Source organism: Gastrolobium bilobum, unplaced genomic scaffold (assembly GCF_033153095.1).
Source record: "Gastrolobium bilobum isolate Gb01-03AN ecotype WA unplaced genomic scaffold, APGP_CSIRO_Gbil_v1 utg908, whole genome shotgun sequence".
In the NCBI taxonomy this organism is placed as follows: Eukaryota; Viridiplantae; Streptophyta; class Magnoliopsida; order Fabales; family Fabaceae; genus Gastrolobium; species Gastrolobium bilobum.
In genome coordinates this window covers 205,873-227,377 of record NW_026897979.1, presented here as the reverse complement: position 1 = coordinate 227,377, position 21,505 = coordinate 205,873, and the positions used below count along the sequence as shown (strand labels likewise).

General features: G+C 39.6%; 1 protein-coding gene across 2 annotated transcripts; it reads right to left on the bottom strand.

Moving 5' to 3' along the window:
- Positions 1-2,698: 2,698 nt before the first annotated feature.
- LOC133311914 (uncharacterized) lies at positions 2,699-6,622 on the bottom strand. 2 transcript variants are annotated; one of them, XM_061513043.1, is made up of 6 exons: positions 6,511-6,622; positions 5,680-5,783; positions 4,829-4,961; positions 3,708-3,778; positions 3,507-3,593; positions 2,699-3,410 (listed from the first exon to the last, which is right to left on the bottom strand). In XM_061513043.1, the coding sequence occupies exons 3-6, from the start codon at positions 4,947-4,949 to the stop codon at positions 3,156-3,158; spliced, it is 534 nt and encodes a 177-aa protein (XP_061369027.1). In that variant the 5' UTR covers positions 4,950-4,961; positions 5,680-5,783; positions 6,511-6,622; the 3' UTR covers positions 2,699-3,155. The 2 variants fall into 2 exon arrangements, with proteins under 2 accessions (XP_061369027.1, XP_061369028.1); XM_061513044.1 differs by having other exon boundaries at positions 4,829-4,951.
- Positions 6,623-21,505: the final 14,883 nt, after the last annotated feature.

Genomic DNA, 21,505 nt, shown 5'->3' with positions numbered 1-21,505 from the left:
GAAAAATTGGAGAGATCATATCTTCCTCCATAGAGGTCATATAGGGCTATGCCTTATATCAAATTGAAGCTTGAGATGTTAGCTATGTGGTGTCAAAATTTGGTATAAATTGAAGATGTATTCCATTCTGTATGTTCATTTGAGTGAGGACTGCACAGGGAGGCCATGTGCAGGGGCTGTACGTGGCTGCAACTTCCACGAATCGTTTCTCCCTCTGTACTTACTCAAATTAGGCTCATAATATTTCAAATTAAATATAAAGGTGTCTATTTGTCTACATAAAAATTTGAGAGTAATTGGTTTAGTAGATTTTCTAGAATCGCAGAAATGGTAAAGGATTTTTAGGGCCCTGTTCGGAGTTGGCAAACAGCTTTGCTTGTCCAACTTAAAATGGTGATAACCGGAGCTAGGAAAATCCAAATGAGGCATGTGATATCTTGTTGGAAAGGTAATTGAGTCTAGATTAATATACTAAAAGATTAGAATTTTATAACAAGTGAGTTACGCTCAGTGACTAGAAAACAAAAGCATGTACAATTTTGGAAAAATCGTAAAAGTGATATTTAAGCTAAGTGGGCTTAGGGAAACCCTTAGTAACTTATAATAAGTAATTATATTGCTTGGATGAGTTGAAAATAATCTAAGTTACCTAGGTGAGCCTAGAAAAGGATTCTAAGTTATGTAAGTGATTAAAGAATGTAGTGGCTTATAATAATGCACTAAAATAAATAATAAGTAATAATTGGTCTAGACTTGTGATGGGCATATTATTGGCATGTAAGAATGTAATGTGGAATCATTAAGTGATTGAGTATTAATAATGTAAATGATTACTGCTCTAGGTTTGCCTAGAGAGCTTGGCACTTGAGAGTGTACGGGAGCATACGAATTGACTGTTGGAGTTGGGCTGTTGATAAGCTCAGTGAGGTAAGCTCCTAGTTCTAGTTGACTCCTCTCTCTTGTGGCCCCACCATGATGGTGGGTATTATGGTTATATTGTATGAAAGTATATGGTATGATGTACATGTGCATTCATTCACATTCATATAGATGTTATATGATCTTGATGTTATGATGATGCACTAATGATATATGTTATGAGGATCCTGGCTAGTGATCATGGTATGTAGGCTGCCTATGACTTGACTCTGGGAGCTATTTCTTACTGAGGTTGTGTTGACTGTCTATGGCTTGACCCTGAAAGTCACACAGGTGTAATTGTCTATGGCTTGACCCTGGGGTTACACAAGGATGATATGATGATGCTATGTTTATGCTGTATGTTTGTATTATATGCTTTATATCTGACTTGTCATGCAGAAAGTTGGCTCAGGGGTTAGAGGATCCTCTATGAACCTTGAGCTTACTGAGATGTGGTTATCTCACCCCGTTTGGGGACATCATTTCAGGTACCCAGAGTAGTGGTGATGCTTATAGGGGAAAGGCCCCCGCATTGGAGTAGTTGATGATGCAGCTGATGATTTTATGTTATGATTAGACTTGATGTTGGCATGTAGATTTGTTACCATGCTTAATTATTTTATGGAGATTATTGTATGTATTTAGTTAGGCTCATGATTGTATCCTTAGAGCCATGAATGATTTACTGATGCTTTTATACTTTGAATTAATATAGACTTGATGCATGTATTCAGTTAATTTGGGTATGGAGCCTTATTGTTTGTATTGACCCATTGAGGGGATTGCAGTCCGTGTGGGACTTGCAAGCTATCTGTTTAAATTAATGTATCAATTAGTTTATCTGTATGTGTGGGACCATGTTCCCAGTTATCCGAAATACAGCTGTTATGCTGTTCGTGAGACTCCGTCAGGAATGACACTTGATGTCATATCTTGATGGTCAATGGCCACTAATACTGGCTCATGGGATTAATTAGTAGATGTATGTTTAGATTTATGCTTTCGCAGTATCTCACGTGAACGTTTTTAGAAATATTTTCATAAAATATTTTGGAAAAAATTTACTCATATTTTTGTAAGACGCTTCATTCCATTTTCAAATAAAGTCTTTCACTGTGTATACTAAATATCATTGATAGTAACAACCGGAGTACCACGGGTGTTACACCCTTCAGCAAATTCTAGAGATCGATGTTTCTTATCATATTAACTCTTTTAACGGCTCTCATATGTTTTCAATTTATCTCTAATTATTGTAATCTGCTTTGTGGTATCTTGAATCATACCTGGCTTAGATAACTATTTCTCCCCAACCTGAGTCCAACACGTATGTTATTATAAATGGCGTGGGTTATTATAAATGTCACCTCCCTTATGATTATGGCAAAGTAGAAACTGTTGGAACGATTCAAAGGAATATGGGAGCTTATTTGTTTATTTACGATATCGCATAAAGTAAAGCTTTAGTTCTGAAAGCCTTGGCATGTAGTTAGTTTTCCATTGTGAAATTCTTTAGAAGATAAGGTATAAATTGTTCAAGGTTATTACATGCGTGTGTAATTCGAGAGTCTTTGTATAAAAATGACAAGAATCACCCGTTGGGCAAGGTGATGGCATAGACAAGACAGAGAGAGCACGTCCTTATAGCAAGCATCAGAAATTTAGAATCCAAGCTGTACTCAAGCATAAAGCACAAAAGCAGAATTTTGTTTCACCTGTATTGTTTCTTAATTGGACCAACAGCCTTTTGTTTCACCTCTATTTAAATGTTATCGAGTTACACTATTGACCTTAAATGGTTCAAAGCTATAGACAATACATAACAACGGAAAAAGGAACGGGGAGAAAGATAGCAACATTAAAATAGCCGAAATGGCTTCAGAAATAGACTTGTCACACTTACATATGTTTACATCAGATGACAGTTGAAAATTGTAAGGGTCATACTAGATTTATAAAGGTTCAACATGTTAAACCATCATATACATTGATAAATGACTCCTCTCAAGTGGTATTAGATAGGGAAAATGGGAGTGTTGAATGGAATGGGATGGATGGAAAAGACTCTATTACGGTACACATCCCACTCCTAATTTTAAGAAATCCTAATAATGGTAACAAATTGCATTTCATTCTATTTTCCTCAATTTCATCCCTTACCGTACACATCCCGATCCTAATTTTGAAGTAACGTTCCAAACATAGCCGAACACACTTTTTCCACAAAAATGCACTCAATGGTGCTTCTTACCGGGACCCTTTTTACCGTGTTTCATATTACCTCCTTTCTTTTTCCCTGTACTGAACATATTGGCTCCAGTGTCATGATCTCTTGATGGTACCGAATTTAACAAATGCTTCACATCGAGAATGCCATTTCTAAACCGACCTTCACTTGATTTCAGACCCCTGTTCTCAGGCTTGTGCTTCCCAATTGATCTTTTACTGCTACCACCAAGCTTTCCCCCAAATTGTCCAAGAATCAAACGCTAAAAGTCACAGGAGGCACAAATAGGAATAATAAGGTCAGTAAGAGTCGGATAAACAAAAAAGAAAAAGAAAAAAAGGATAATAAAAGTAATTACCTCTTGGACCATTTTCTGCTCCCTCTCCTTTTGTTTCTTCATCATTGGTCGTGCCACACTTAAAGGTAATCTCTGATTCCTGGGGGGCTACATATGGGCAAATAAAACACACTAAGAAAAAATATTTCCTGAGCATCATTGGAAATACTATTTGCATTGGCACGCGATGTAGAAAATAGTGCATCAACGAACAGTCCTCACCTTCCCACCAAGAGAAACGACCTTCCTATTTTCAATCTTTTTGCGTTCCTTCCATGTCATATGTGAGTAGCCTGAAAACTATGGTAATTAGCAGCAATTTTAAGAAGCAACTGCCCTATGATATTTGATGGACATAGTGGAAAGGCAAACTAAACCAGGTGAATCAAGTATGGTTTAGAATAAATTTTTTAGCTCCAACAGCCCCAATTAATTAAAAAAGAAAAAAGAACTAAAAAATATTTTCTTATTATTCAAACATCTCATATGCAAAATTATAATGCAATGCATTTTTAGAGAGACTAAGCTAAATTTTTTATAGTAAAAGAAAAACCATTATTGGCATAATTCTACACATTCTTCCAAGGTTTTGAAGCAACGTTCCAACAACAAATTGTATCCTAAAAAATGAAGACATATAACAGGCAATCAGCTATATTATTCAATTTGCTGAGTCATCCTGTTTATCCAAAAACACAACCGTGTAAGCTTTTTCTTGCTAAACTAGAAGTTTGTCAGTTTGAACTTAGAATACTAAAGTTATGTTTTGCACAAAACTTAAAAGAAGAAACTTTATAAGAAAAGGAGATCTAAAAGGAGGAGGATAATATACTAATTAAGAAGTTTGTTCCTTTACCTACAGTAGTACGAATTTCGAAAGTTACCAACTCCTCCATAAACTTCCAAATTCATAAACAAAAAAGGAATTGAAACATACAGTTATATCCTTTAACAATGCAATGTCATGTGCTCATATGACAATCTAAGCTTCTAAATTATGAAATTAGCATCCCCATCACATCTATCCAGCCACATAAATCAACACAATCCATAAAAGTCTACTCTAAAACCAAAGACTTAAGTTACCAAGTCTCTATAGCAGTTCAAGAACGAAACTGCATCATAGATACCAAAGAAATCCAACCTAATTATATAAAATATTATATTAAGAAGCAAGAACATAATCATCCACTTTCCATTATGCATTGTCTCCATTGAACATATATTCTTCGAAGTGCATCAACAACAGAAAGCAGATTCAATGAAAAGATACAGACAACAGTCAAGAAATTTTGGGGGGGGGGGGGGGGGGGGGGGGGAGAGAGAGTCAAAATGGAAATTACTGAAATTTTCAACGTCTTTCATAATCTTCCTTATATCCATTTCTTGATCTGCCGTATCGGTATGTTCTTTTGAAGGACCGTGTCCATCAGCTTGTTTTTTTTTCTTGTACAACTTTCCCATTACTGCACCAAACTTTGAAATTACAAACACAAATCAGAAAGAAAACAGTTCAAATGGATGCCTTCAAAGCTTGGTCCAAGCACTATAAAAAAAAATTAATCTTCCCTTCTAAATTGGAATAAGCAACTAAAGATAAGGATAAAGATACTACATATACATAGATCCAAGTCTTAAGAAAAATGTATAAATTACATTGCTGAAAGTGTCCAATCCAACTTTGTATAAGGCACTAAACAGCTAACTAAAACATGAGAAAAGTGACCATTGAGTATCCACCATGTCATCTATTGGGTTCTATTTGCAAGGTATGGGACTTGGAGTCCCATTGATTGTATGGTCAACTAAAAAAAATGGGGTTTATAAGGCCATGGACACTCTCACCCTTTGAGCTAGATTTTGGGGTGGTGCATCCCAAGGTCTCATCATCATCTAATTTAGTAACTTGTCAAAAATCAAAATTGAGAAACTAACTAGGAATATAGGGATTGTTCCCAAGGTTCTGGGGATGTAGAAGATTACTATCCTTTTTCCTTTGTTAGAAGGCAGCATACATATTGGCAAATAATCAAAGTGTATATAGGGAGAGGTAGGTCTTCACTCTTACCATAAATACGGCAAATAACAACAATCTACAAGATCAACGAATATTCATTCTCCAAAGTACTGAATTGACAAGTTCATAACATTAATGACACATTAGCAATAGCAAAGCTTCAACAATCGACTGAACCTGATATAAAGTCTTTGCAGCGGCGACAACAACTCAGCAAGAAAGAATGGTGTGGTCCAAAGTTCTAGGCAGGTTTCTGGTTTTGTTTGTCCTGCTTTGTTTCCCTGAAGAGAAGTTAGAAAACATTGCGTTAGAGCTTGGATGAGGCAGTTGGACTAATGAGACCGGGTTAAAAATGAGTTAACTTAAATGGGTTAATAATATCAGACCCAGCTCGAATAATTTATATTTTTGGTAATAAAGACAAGCTTAAGCCCAAAGAAACAAACTACACAGTAATCAAACTATCATAGACAAGTAAGGCAAACACTTGTATTGGAAGAGACATCCAAATCTTGAGATTACTATCCTATAATTGCTTCCCTGTAGATGTAGGAAACCTCCACTTGCCACTCCCACTGAACAATTGTTTTTGTACAAGTTTACAATATGTGTGGGCTTAGGTCGGGTTGGGATCTAGTGAACAAGATGTCCAAACAGATTAAAATGCTTCTAATTTCCTCGATTAGGTTTTAGAAAAAAACATAAGTTGGTTTGACATGGCACAAACTTTGAAGATGCAATATCTTTTTGCAATCCACATTCATTATGTAATTGACATCAACAGATAATTCTTACATGGCACATATATAAGCATTTTGACTTGGATTGGCAAAACTATTTATTTTGTGTTTGACTATATCTATATTAGGTATTGTTTAGTTTTTCCCTTCTCCTTAGAGAGATAATTTTAGCGAAATTATCGATGGAAGTTGACAAGATGCACTCTAAGAGGAAGAGAGAGAGAGAGAGAGGGAGAGAGTTGAACACGAAAAGGCGAAGAACACTGACCAGGTGAGGAGTGAGCCACTGAGGTGGGAGTTGAGAGCGTGATGCCGGCGAATAGGCTTGGCTGCGACGAAGGATAACTCGACGATGGCGGTGGCAAGGGAGAAACTGAGGCAGAGATTAAAGAGAAACAAAACCGGGTTTGGACTTTGGTGGGTGTTATATTAGATCGAGATGGACCACTCCGGAACAGTAACCAAAATGTTACTCTTCACCAATTTTTTTACTAAATGCCATGTGAACAATGTTATTTTTCAATCCGTCACGGGGGCAAGTTCGCTACACGGTGTAGCAAACTCGGTTCGCTGACGTGTCACGTTTTTAGTGGACAGCAAGTTCACTGCGCGGGGTAGCAAACTTGATTTTAACCGCCGTTTTGATTGATGAGCTCGGCAAACTTGGTTTTAACCGTCGTTTTGATTGATGAGCTCGAACAGCCGGTTGATGGCAATGAATGGGTGAAGCAGAGAAGGCTTTGTCCCTTCCTCAAACCAAGTTCGCTATTCAATGTAGCTAACTTCTTATCTCTTTTTTTTTTTAAAAAAAAAAACTTGATACTTGTTATCCACTAGAAATGTGACACGCCAGCAAATCGAGTTTGCTACACCGGATAACGAACTTGCCCCGTGGCAGATTGAAAAATATCACTATTCGCATTAGGTAAAAAAGTTGGTAAAGTGTGGCATTTTGGTCGGTGTTCCCCACTTTCCCGCGACTTGAACCCGCAGTATCTCTTTACACGTTTCACTTCATTACGTTATTTTGATAAAAATTTTGAGTTTTGCATCGACCTGATTTATAGTTTGAGAATTTTGAATCAATATGGTCAAATGGCCCTCGATTGAGGAAAGATATTATTTATGAATTGTTCGCATGAATTATGAGTTGAATATATGACGTGTGCAATGTTATTTGAGACTAAATAAATATTATTGAGTCAGAAAACAAATTACAACCCAATATGTGACTTCGTAAATACATATTTATGTACATTCAAATTGGTTACAATAATTTTTTATCATAATATACATGATAAATTTATTTGTCTAACATGTAAGGAAATTCTCTATTATTTCCCAACTATATATAAATGAATTCTGGACACCTGGTTAGTAATGATTATTTGTTCAGCAGCAGGGACCTTGGGTGGTGGCTGACCACTATCTCATTGTCCAAAGGTGGAGACCTAATTTTGACCCGTTCGATGAAAGAATCAAGAAGCTGGCAGTTTGGATTAGAATCTCTGGAGTGCCTAGGGAATTCTATACATATAAGTATCTCTGGCGATTGGGAAATATGGTTGGCCGAACGTTGAGGATCGATGAGAACTCCCTGAGGATTAGTGGACAAGGGCAACTAGAAGAAATTACATATAGAGGCAGATTTACGCGAATCTGTGTGGAAATAGATTTGAGCAAAAGCCTTTTATCCAAGTTTCGGATTGGGCAAAGGCAATTGTTCATTGGTTATGAGGGCTTGCATATGATTTGCTTCCTGTGTGGGCAGTATGGACATAGGAAGGATCAATGCAGCTTTAATGCCGAGAAGCCCAAGGAAGGTGAAGAGGAAGCAGGTATGGAGGATCAGGGCCAGAGTCCTGGGCAGGTTCAGAATGAAAATGCCACTAAGGAGGGAGTTGAGAAAAGCCAAGAAATCAATGGGTTTGGCAACTGGATGACAGTCCATAAAAGAAATAATAAAAGAACAGCTCAACAGCTAAAATCGAAAGAGAATTCTGGTGTTAAAGAGAGACCTTACTCAGGAAGTAAAGCTGCTAGTCCGATGCCAAATGCGTCTGGATCGAGATTTATCTGTTAGAGGAAGTTAATAGGAATGAAGATCATACCCAGGAGGCTGGAGGGTCAGATAATTTGAGAAATAGTGGGAAGGCTACCGAGGAGTTGAGCCAACAAAAGAGAAGCCAAGGTGATAGGAGGAAAAAAAATAATACTGAGAAGACTGATACTAGACAGAAGCAAGCAACTGAACCGAAGGGTTCTGGGAAACAAATGTTGTGTTCTCTGAATTCAGGGGGTAACAGGAATTCGGTCCAGAAATCTAATAATAGGGAGGCCATTTTAGTGGACAGGGGAGCTAATAGGGGTTGTAGTAAGGGAAAGCATTCTCTTGGTGCTAGTATGGGACCAATTGGAAGTTCCCCAAATCCAGAACTCAAAGAAAATCCCCCTGATGGAGATGGAGGAGTAAAAGGGTCTAATCAAGATGGTAGAGTTGTGATGGCTTTGGATGACATCACCAATGCTGGTGGTTCTCTGTTAAGATCCAATACTGGGATCTAGCTGGAGGTTAGTGTTCTACACTCTCTCTTTTATTTTCATGATAGTGTGCTCATGGAACTATAGGGGGCAGGAAAGATAGGCTTTTCTACCCTGATTAGGGATGTGGTGTTCCAGAACAAGGTTCAAATCCTTGTGTTGCTAGAAACTAGAATTAGTGGTAATAAGGCTAAAAAAGTGGCCAGAAATCTGGGGTTTGATAGCTTCTTTCTAAGAGAAGCTGTGGGATTTTCTGGAGGGATATGGATCCTGTGGAATAAGAGCCTGGCTAGAGTTAATATTTTAGAGGAAGACCATCAATTTGTACATACTAACATTCGATGGTTAAGCACTGGGAGTGAGGAACTGTTTACCTTTATATATGGTAGTCCTAGAAGGCTTGAGAGGAGGTATCTTTGGGATAATTTGAGAAGAATTGCTGACACTTGTTGTGGGAAGTGGGCTTCCATGGGAGATTTTAATGCATACCTGAATAAAGGGGAGAAATTTCGGGGATCTGGTGTGTGCTGGGAAAGCATGCAGGATTTTGAAAAGTGTCTTAGTGAGAGTGGACTCTCAAACTTGGGATTCTCTGGTCCCAAATTCACTTGGAGGAGAGGGAATTTACATGAAAGAATTGACAGGATAGTGGTTAATGAGGAATGGCACTTGCAGTTTCCTAACAGAGCTATTATTCATCTTCATTTTCATGGGTCAGATCATAGGGCTTTGCTACTAAAAGATGACAGCATGGTTGGTAAAACTGGTGGTCCTAAACCATTTAGGTTCCTAGCAGCTTGGTTAATGAATTCAAACTTCAAGGATGTGGTGGGGAGTTGCTGGAGCAAAAAGGCTGAGTGGCTTGATGCAAAAAATAAATTCCATTATGAGGCTTCAACTTGGCATAATGGTAGTTATAAGGAAGATCAAAAGAAGAAGTATCTTATTCAAAAGAGGATTAGAAGAGTGGATCTTCAGCTGAACAAGGGTCCAGATGAGGCTTTGGAGAGGCTGCACAGATCCTTGTGGAAGGAGTTAAATGCAATTTACATCCACGAGGAGCTTACCTGGTTCCAAAGGTCCAGATGTAACTGGCTGGCCTTTGGAGATAGAAATTCTAAGTTCTTTCATGTTGCTACAGTTGCCAGGAATAGGAGAAACAAGGTCTTAACCCTCAAGAAGGATGATGATGTGTGGGTGGAGGATCCTGAGGAAGTTAAGTCAATAGCCATTAATTTCTTCAAAGGGCTGTATGTGGAGGAGGATAAGATCACTACCTACCTTAGTGGAAATTATTTTCCTGTGATTGATAATGCTAAGTGGAGAAGCATTGATTCAGTTCCTAGTGTGGATGAGATTAGGGACACTTTGAGGAAGATGCACCCTTATAAAGCCCCAGGGGCTGATGTATTGCATGCTATGTTCTTCCAGTCCCAATGGGATACTGTGGGGAATTCAGTGGTCAAGCTTATTAAGAATATTTTCAGAAATCCAGAGTTGGTAGCTGATATTAATCAAACTTTGATTTGCCTAGTTCCCAAGGTTGAAAACTCAGAGAGGATTAGCCAATTTAGACCAATTAGCTTGTGTAATGTGGTGTACAAAATTATTACCAAGATGTTTGCGTTGAGGTTGAGAAATCATATGGGGACCCTTATTATGCCAAACCAGTGTAGTTTCGTGAAGGGTAGACATGCCTCAGACAATATTATAATCTGTCAGGAAATTTTCCATTCTATAAGATCAAAGAAAGGCAAGAAGGGTTGGATTGCCATTAAGGTGGATTTGGAGAAAGCCTATGACAAGATTAGCTGGAAATTTTTGGAGGAAACTCTTATTCTTACTAGGCTGGCTGTGGGAATGGTGAAGCTCATCATGGTTTGTGTTACTTCACCCACTATGGACATCTTGAGGAATGGGGAGAAGACATAATGTTCCAAGCCTTTAAGAGGAATTAGACAAGGAGATCCCATATCTCCTTATCTATTTGTCCTCTGTATGGAGAGATTGGGGCATCTTATTAGTACTGTTGTTGACCAAAAGAGCTGGAAACCTGTGAGATTGGGTAAAAAGGGACCTCCAATATCCCACTTATTCTTTGCAGATGACCTGTTATTACTCTCTGAAGCTGGGAGGGATCAGGCTATGTTGATAAATAAAATTCTGAATCAGTTTTGTGAAGCTACTGGTCAGAGGGTGAGTAATAGAAAAACAAGGTGCTTCTTTTCCAAGAATGTAAACCATACCAGACGTAGTGAATTGAGCCAGATTTTGAGCTTTGGTATTGTTGCTGATTTAGGAAAGTACCTAGGAATACCTATTCTTCATAAGAGAGTAAGTAAAATTACTTTCAGATACATTCTGGATAAGACAAATAGAAAACTGAGTGCCTGGAAAGAAAGATCCTTATCTATGGCTGGTAGAGTTGTCCTAACCAAAACTGTCCTTGCTGCCCTCCTTAGCTACTCTATGCAAACTTCTCTGATTCCGGTTGGGATTTGTGATGCTGTGGAACAGAAGATGAGGGGCTTTGTGTGGGGTTCAAGTGGGGAAAGAAGGAAGCTGCATGTTGCTCCCTGGAATGTTATTTGCAGAGCTTAGGAGGATGGAGGCCTTGGAATTAGGAACTTAAGGAGAACCAATAAAGCTTACCTGATGAAAGTAGGACATGGTATCCTATCCCATAGAAATGATCTATGGGCCCAAGTGCTAAGGAATAAATATAAGGTTGGGGATGATTTAATTCCTAATATACGAGGATGGCTGGTAGCTCAAATTTGTGGCTGGGAGTTTCTAAAGTCTAGCCCATGGTGGTTGCTGGTTCAAGGATCAGGTGGGGGATGGCACTAATACATCCTTTTGGAAGGATAAATGGTTACCAATAGGTCCTCTTATGGATCATGCAGTCCAAGAGATTCCCATGGACATTCTGGAGGCTGAGGTAGCCCTTATGGTAGACTCAGATGGTGACTGGAAGTGGGAGGAGATCAGCAGTGTGCTAGCTCATGAGGCATTGAGAGTTATTGCTGGCACTTGTCCTGCTAACCTGGATGAAGGAGCTGATAGGGTGGTTTGGGATGATTCTCAAGATGGGAGATGCACCATCAAGTCTGCTTACAACTTGTTGGGTGATGAAGAGAGGAGTCATGATCAGAATCAGTGGGATAAAGTTTGGACTTGGGAGGGACCTCCCAGGGTCAAAACATTCCTTTGGATGTTGATGAGGGAGAGCTTACTCACTAATCATAGGCGAGTCCAAAGGCATCTGGCTGAATCCTCTACTTGTCCCAGGTGTGACATTGATGTTGAAACCTGTATGCATGTGGTGAGGGATTGCTACTGGTCAAAAAAGGTTTGGATAAACTTTGTTAAGCCAGAATTGTGGTATGATTTTTTAGCTTTACCTCTTCTTGACTGGTTGGTGATTAATCTTTGGGAGAAAAATTGTATGTTGGGAGGGAGTAATGGTACCATTTTATTTGGTCTTATCTGTTGGTTCTTATGGAAAGAAAGAAATAGGATGGCATTTGATAATATAATGCCAAGGGAGGGGATCACTGGCAGATTAGCTTTGTCATATTTTTGGAATTTCCTAGAGGCTTGTAATTTGTATAAACGGGCTGGCTTACAAAATAGTCTGAGGAGGGAAATTCAGGTGCAGTGGAAACCCCCCCTGAAGGATGGGTTAAACTGAATTCAGATGGATCAGCAAGTAGTGGCTCTAGGCATTATGGGTGTGGGGGAGTATTGAGAGATGAGGCTGGGAATTGGTTAAAAGGCTTTGTTCGAAATCTGGGCAGCTATAGTTCAGTTATGGCAGAATTGTGGGGAATTTATATGGGAATGCTATCGGCTTGGGAACTTGGATTCAGGAAAATCATTGTTGAAAGTGACTCACAGGTTGCTATTAGTTTGGTGAAAGAAGGGGTGGATGATGGCCATAATCTTAGGGGACTGCTCAACAAAATCGACATTCTGAGGAAATATGCCTGGCAAGTGGAGTTTTCCCACATTTTCAGGGAAGGTAACAGGATGGCAGATTGGCTAGCCAATCTTGCTACCACTCAAGGATGGAGGACAGTGTTCTTTGATGTTCCTCCGGATGAGTGTTTTAGCTTATGGAGTAGTGACTTTAGGGGTATTGCCTGGCCTCGTATGATTAGAGGTCTGTAATTTTTTTTTAGCTTTTCCTTTGTATTCAAAAAAAAAAGTAATGATTATTTGTCATCATTTAAAAGAAAGCAGTACCTTTTAAATGTCTATACATTTTGAAGAAGCTTATAAGAAAAGCATTTATTATGCTGCGGGATCACTATTTTTTAAGTGGTCCCTTAATATAAATGGGAGCGTAAAATTGAGAAAGAAAAAAAATAACAGGGATAAAAAGAGAAAGAAAAAATTGATGTTGTGAAAGGAAGCACCAAGTTATTAAGTGATTCTGGACCATAGAAAACATTTCCCTTGTCAAGGTTCATACTCCCCAATGACTTCCCATGTCTCCTAATTGACTCTTAACCTCATCAAGAGTGAGACTATACCAAGAGTTTTGTCTAGACAATGAAGAAGGCTGTAAATGAGACTGTTACCCATTACCTTGAGAACCCATTGTCTGAATCCCCATTCAACAAACACTCAACCCAAAACCTGTAACCACAAGCACCAATTGAATAAAATATCATTATGCATTTAACTTCGATCCCTAGAACTAACATCCCTAAATCAAAACATTATCCTAGAGCCTTTCCTAAAACAAATTCCAAAAACCATCAAAATAAGTACCTATCAATATTAAAACTTTATGATTCACACACCATGATCAGCCCCATTATCAAATCATAATATAAGATCACAGGGAAAATCAACAAGAAATTTTTACCTGAAGGAAAATAAATTGGAAGGATTTAAAGCAAAATAGAGACCCTATGATTTGAGGGATTGGCAACTGCAGAAGGAACATGAGAAAACACATCAACAGGGATGCAATGGCGGGTGGGATGTGTAATGAATCAAAGTAAAAATGGGAATTAGGAACAATTTGAGAAGAAAACGCGAAGAGAAAATGTGTAGTTGCTGTGAACTTTGTTGTGTTGTGGGTATGGTAGTTAAAATCAGGATTTAAATCTTAAAATCCCGATTTTAACGATTTATTTTTGCTAAAACGATTTATTTTTGGGTTTGGTGTTTGTCATTTTAAATGACATAAGTTATGTCATTTTAAGATAGAGATAGACACAGAAAAACAGAAATTATGGGAGAGAGAAAGTGTTTGGGTTTTTTTAATTTAAATTTAAATAAATTTTTTTCTGTGTCTGTCTCTCTCTTAAAAGGACAGAGTGTTATGTCATTTAAAATGACAAACACTTTTTCATTTATTTTTTACTTAAAATCGTATCACTTATGAAATCGCGATTTATCTTCTCCTTAAATCGTAAAAGCGTAAAATCCTTCAAATTTTGAAACAGTGACCGAAATCTCAAACAACCTTACCCTAAAAAATCCCACTTTCTCTCTTTTTCCATCTTTGAAGTCTTTATCTGAAGATTCTGAAATGAACGGCTGAAGAAGTAAATCTCTCTTATGTTTTTTGTTACTTGGTCTATCGTCTCTAAAGGAAACAAAGAAACAGAGCCCTCCTTTTAAAACTCTGACGCCGTTCCTCACACGAATTCCATACAAGTTTGCCACTTCTCCTTTAAATTTTTTGTTGCCGTTTGTTGTCGATTTAATAGTGTAATAATGGTGATTCTTTGGTTTTTTTTTCAATAGATCTTGATATGTTTATTTTCCCCCACTTTAATGTGCCCTTTGTTCTTTCGTTATGGTGTTCGGTCTTTGAAATTGGTTGTTAGGAATTTTTTTTTTTTCAGTTATGTATTTGACCTTGGAGCATATTATTTTTCTGGTTGTTATCTATAACAATATATGACGGTTTCACTCTTTTTTTTAAAAAGAAAACAAAGGACAATGGCTTCTAGTGGACTCTGGATTTCACTGTTTTCATTGGATTTTGGTTATCTTAACAGTGTGCAATTAATTCCTGGCAGTGTTGAAGTCATCTTGGGTTTCTGTAGCAAGAAAATAGCAATCGCAATGCTACTGTCACATTCCTCGTTCATGTCATATGTGTTGGGCTTCCTCCTTCAATGCTAAGCCCAAGCCCATTGAGGGTTTTCCTAAAAACCCTAACCCTAGATCTCACCTCCTCTATATATTCATTAGTTGTGGGTGGAGGCTAGGTTAAGAGAATGAGAGAGAAAATTTGAGAGAAAATTATTTGATTGTTTGAGCAAAGCTTTATGCTTTGCATTTGAGAGATCTCTAGAGAGAGTTTGAGTGAAACATCTTTAGGGTAGTTTGATTATCACCATTGTTGGAGAGGTTGAGTTAATCACCACATTGGTGTATTCTGATTATTTTGTAACCATTATTTTCATAGTGGATTTTTGATCTGGACTAGGTCCCGTGAGTTTTTACTTCTTCATTGGAGAAGGTTTTCCCACGTTAAAAATTGCTTGTGTTCTATCTCTTCTTCTCCTCTCTCTCTCTCTCCTATTTTTCGTTTTGATTTTTCCGCTGCGCTGCTCGACCTGGTGAAGTTCAGGACGAGGTATTGCCGAGATCCGAGATCGAGGATCTCATTGACTGACTTCCGCAAAGGCCCCTGAGCCGAGCTTGAGGGAACCGAGTTCTCAACAGTGGTATCAGAGCCTGAGTTCGACGGGTTCTGAGGGAGATGAGATGGAGACCAGTGGCATAACCAATGATGGAGACATGTTCAAGTTGACCGCTGATAATTTCACCTATTGGAGACCGATGTTGGAAGATCATCTCTACTGCAAAGATTTACATGAGCCCATTATTCTTGATGAGAGACCGGCAGACAAAACTGATAAGGAGTGGGAGATCCTGAGTCGGAAGGCGGTAGCCACGATCAGGAAATATATTGATAAAAACCTTTTAGAGCACGTGTCCGAGTTCACGAATGCGTATGAGTTGTGGACGAAGCTGGAGTCTATGATTCAGAAGAAGACTCCCAGGAATAAAGCATAGCTGGTTCGCCGACTTGTGAAGCTTGAATACAAGGACGTCATGAGCATGATTGAACACCTCAACACCTATATAGGTATTGTGAATCAGCTGTCAAAAGCTGAGATGAAAATTGATGATGAGATGCAGGCTTTGCTGCTGTTGAGCTCGCTGCCAGAAAGCTGGGATACTCTGGTGGTGACTGTGAGTAATTCAGCTCCAGAAGGAAAGTTGAAGATGTATGTCGTGACAGACAGCCTCCTGAGCGAAGACGTCAGGAGAAGAAAACGAGGTGTTTCAAGCACGTCTGAGGCCAACATTGCTGAGAATAAAGGGAACTCCAACTCCCGGGGTAGAAGCAAAAGCAGGGGTAGAGGTCGTGACAGATAAGAAAAGTCCAGAGGTCGGTCAAAGCCGAAATATGAGTTGAAGTGCTTTTACTGTGGAAAGACAGGCCATAAGAAGCCAGACTGCTGGACCCAGCAGAATGATGAGAAGAACGGCTCTGTGAAGCCGGATCAGATTATTCCCAAGAAGAGGGAAGACAAGAGCACCACTACGGTGGCTGCCAACCAGGATGCTGAGATATTCCTCCTTGGTGAGGATACTTATTTGAATGTTGCATATGATGACTGCACCTGGATTGTTGACTCTGGTGCCTCCTTTCACGTTACTCCACACAAAGGTTTTTTCTCCTCTTACCGAGGTGGTGATTTTGGAGTCGTGAAGATGGGAAATCAAGTGACCAGCAAGATTGTTGGTGTCGGTGATGTAACTCTGACCACAGATGTCGGATGCCGACTTGTATTGAAAGATGTAAGGCATGTTCCTGGCATGCGATTGAACCTAATCTCGGTAGGAAAACTTGATGATACCGGGTTAGTGAACTACTTCGGTAGTGTTAGATGGAAGTTGGCCAAGGGAAACTTGGTCATGGCCCGAGGTAAGAAGGAAGGCTTCTTGTACGTGATGCAAGGAAAGATCAATGGCGGAGAAGCCAATTCTGTCCGGGATGAACCTAGCTTGGAGCTATGGCACAAGCGCCTCGGCCACATGAGTGTGAAAGGGCTCCAAATCCTACACAAGAAAGGACTACTGACCGGATTGAAAGGCTAAGTGTTGGAGAGTTGCACGTATTGTCTAGCTGAAAAGCAGCACCAGGTTTCTTTTGTGAGACCGGATTAACCCAGACGACGCAGGTATATTCTTGACGTCGTCCATACTGATGTCTGCTCCATGTCGGAAAGATCCCTTGGAGGAGCTCAGTACTTTGTTTCATTTATTGATGACCACTCCCGCAAAGTGTGGGTATATTTGTTGAAGTCTAAAGATCAGGTACTCCAATCCTTTAAAGAATTCCATGCAATGGCTGAAAGGGAGACTGACAAGAAATTGAAGGTGGTCCGATCTGATAATGGTAGTGAGTATTGCGGCCCTTTTGATGCATATTGCAGAGCGGCCGAGATTCAACTTGAGAAGACGCCCCCCAAGACTCCACAGTTGAATGGACTTGCTGAGAGAATGAATAGAACTATTGAAGAGAATGTTCGAAGTATGTTGTCCAATGCTGGATTGCCGAAATCATTCTGGGGAGAAGCCGTCAAAACAACTGTTGACTTGATCACCTCTCACCATCACAGCCACTTACAGGAGAAATTCCAGAAGAAGTCTGGACAGGTCGGAAAGCGGCCTATAATCAATTGAAAGTGTTTGGATGCCGAGCTTTCATGCATATCCCTAAAGATCAAAGGGCAAAACTTGATGCGAAGACAAAAGAATGCATCTATCTTGGTTCGCCGAGATGTGAGTTCGGGTTCCGCCTTTGGGATCCAATCAATAAGAAGATAGTGAGAAGCCGAGATGTGATCTTTCATGAAGATGAGAACATTCATGACATCTCGAAGCCCAAAGTCTGAGTTACTGTCAGACGCGAAGAACCCAATCCTCCTGTGCGAGCTAAAGCAGGGGGAGAAAATCAAGAGAATGAAGAAATTGATGACCAGCAACAAGCTGAAGATGACCAAGACATTGAGGTCCGAGTTGATGATGAGATCCGGGATGAGAATGATGAACCGGGTTCTCAAGCTAAAGAACAACCAAGATATCCAACTCGAGAAAGAAGACCCTCTACGAGATACCCATCTGATGAATACACTGTTGTTGCTGAAGACGGTGAGCCTCAGAGTTATGATGAGGCTGTGACGAGCTCAGAGAAAGAAGAATGGAAAAAGGCAATGCAAGACGAGATGAAGTCTCTGCACGAGAATCAGACTTATGAGCTGACCGAGTTCCCTGATAGAAGACGAGCTTTGAAAAATAAATGGGTTTACAAGATTAAGAATGAAGAGAACGGGCTGAAGCCGAGATACAAAGCCTGGATTGTAGTGAAAGGCTGCAATCAGAAGAAAGGAGTAGACTTTGAGGAGATTTTTTCTCCTGTGGTAAAAATGACCTTGGTCCGAACTGTGTTAGCTATGGCGGCTTCGATGGACCTCGAGGTAGAACAAATGGACGTGAAGACGACATTCCTTCACGGTGACTTAGAAGAAGAGATATATATGGAGCAACCTGAGGGGTTTCGAGCTCCAGACCAATAAGACTTGGTATGTCGATTGAAGAAGAGTCTCTATGGCTTGAAGCAAGCACCTCGGCAGTGGTATAAGATGTTTGAATCATTCATGACTGATCACAAGTTTGAAAAGACAGAAGCTGACCACTGCGTATTTGTGAAGAGGTATGAGGTCGAAGATTTTTTGATTTTGTTGTTATATGTTGACGACATGCTTATTGTAGGGAAAGACAAATCGAGGATAGCCGCCCTGAAAAAGGCATTGAGCTCATCCTTCGCAATGAAGGACCTCGGCCTTGCAAAGTAGATACTCGGAATAAAGATTATCCGAGATAGACAGAAGAAGCTATTGTGGCTAAGTCAAGAGAAGTATATTGAAAAGATTCTGAAGAGATTCAGCATGGACAAAGCCAAAACAGTTAGCACCCCCTAGCTGGACACATAAAGTTGAACCAGAAGCAATGTCCAAGATCTGATGAAGACAAAGATGAGATGATGAAGGTCCCGTACCAATCCGCCGTCGGAAGCTTGATGTATGCAATGGTTTGCACTAGACCCGACTTGGCGTATGCCGTTGGAATGGTAAGCCGGTATCTGTCAAACCCCGGCAAAAAGCACTGGGAAGCAGTGAAGTGGATCTTCAAGTACCTCCGAGGTACGACAAATTTATGCCTCTGATTTGGAGAAGGCAAAGCCGAGTTACAAGGCTACTCGGATTTTGATTTAGGGGGAGACGTCAACTCAAGGAAGTCGACTACAGGATATTTGATGAGATTTGCCAGAGGAGTTGTGTCTTGGCAATCAAGACTTCAGAAATGTGTTGCACTATCGACAACTGAGGCTGAGTACATTGCCGCTACTGAGGCAAGCAAAGAGATGTTGTGGATGAAGAAGTTCCTCATGGAACTCGGCCATGATCAAGACAAGTACGAGCTGGGTTGTGACAATCAAAGTGCAATCCATCTTGCGAAGAATTCGACCTATCACTCCCGCACTAAGCATATTGATGTGAGGTATCACTGGATCCAGGATGTGGTGGAAGGTGGAGAGCTCGAACTCGTCAAAGTGCACACTGACCAAAATTGGTCTGACGTGATGACGAAGCCGGTTCCAACAAGAAAATTTGAAGACTGCTATGAAGGAGCCAAGTTGATGCTGAAGCCGACGCATTGAAGTCGGAGGGGGAGATTTGTTGGGCTTCCTCCTTCAATGCTAAGCCTAAGCCCATTGAGGGATTTTCCTAAAAACCCTAACCCTAGATCTCACATCCTCTATATATTCATTAGTTGTGGGTGGAGTCTAGGTTAAGAGAATGACAGAGAAAATTTGAGAGAAAATTATAGGGTAGTTTGATTATCACCATTGTTGGAGAGATTAAGTTAACCACCACATTGGTGTATTCTGATTATTTTGTAACCATTATTTTCATAGTGGATTTCTGATCTGGACTAGGTCCCGTGGGTTTTTACTTCTTCATTGGAGAAGATTTTCCCACGTTAAAAATTGCTTGTGTTCTCTCTCTCTTCTTCTCCTCTCTCTCCTGTTTTTCGTTTTGATTTTTCCGCTGCGCTGCCCGATCTGATGAAGTTCAGGCCGAGGTATTGCCGAGATCCGAGATCGAGGATCTCATTGACTGACTTCCACAAAGGCCCCTAAGCCGAGCTTGAGGGAACCGAGTTCTCAACAATATGTGGCCTCTATTTGTTCTGTTAGGGTTGCTCATTGTATTAATGGTTGGTTTTGGTAGTGGATAGGTTTTATTAAGGTTTTTTGTGCTTCCATAAGCTCTTCAGTGATTTCAACTCGCAACTTGTTGGTTGCTTTCAAGTGAAGTTAATGATTTGGTTTTATGGTCGCAATGAAGTTAATCTTTTTGTGGCTTTTTCTTTCGGAGAATGGGTTATTGTTTCAGGTTTTGAAGTTGGCAGGTGATAAATTGGTATTATACCATTGATGATAATAATGTTGCCTTAGAGTAATATCTGATGCAATCTAAGATTGTATGCAAATGTATAAGGATGGTGGCAGGTAGTCTACTTTTCTTAATTTTTTTTATACATATGCATATGTATATAAATATTTAATTTTGAGTGCAGGTAAAATCTACTATTTGTATTACGATTTTACGATTTACGATTTTTCATTCTTCTTTCGATTTTAGGTAAAATCTTGATTTTAACTACCATGGTTGTGGAAGTAATTAGGAAATTTTAGGGGAAATATTGGCAAGAGGCCGTGTTTGAGAGGGACATGTTGCTTCTTCGTGGGGAACAATCGTATTAACCAATAATATTAAACTCGAACCAGTCATCGACTTGACTAAGATATTGGATCAGTGGATCATCAGTTTAACCAATGACCCGTATATATATATGTGTGTGTGTGTGTGTGTGTTCTGTATTCAAAATTTCTTCATAATTACTTCTATATTGTCTAACAAAATCCATAATTATGTCAATTCAGAATTATCAAGAATTATGCCCGGCAACAAATGTGCGAACTAATTTGCATAACAAGGTTGTTATGTAATGCGAGCATTTAAAACAATAATAAAGTGTAATAAATGAAAGATGACACCGTAATGAAGCAAAATGCAAGAAAATTCACCCCGGCAACCCGGACGCCCATGTAGCCTAGCTGAGGGGCAACTGTTATGGACCCGTATAAAGGGCCCATTGAATGGCAGGCCCAAAAAGGGGAAATCCAAGATTTAAATCAAGTGTAATTATGGATAATATCCATCAAGGATACTAATCCTAATACGACAGCGTAGCAGACAGGCCTGGGCCCTCATCAGAGGTTCTAAAGGTTCACATCGTATTATCCACAGGTAACCTCTATAAATAAAAGGTAAACCTAAAGGTACTTACGCTCTCTTCCTTACTATTATGCTGTCACTGTGCGCGCACACACCCCATTGGCAAAAGTCGTTATTAGTTCATTGTACATAGTGATATGCTTGGCTTAAGGGTATCTCCTTCATAGATACCTTGGAGATGGTACTAGATCCAAGATCAACATACCAGCCTATTGAGCTGGACATCTCTGTCTTCAAGACAGAACAATTTGTAATATTTCAATCCATGACAAGCTTTTTTTTTCTATAAGGAACTGTGATAATCCGATC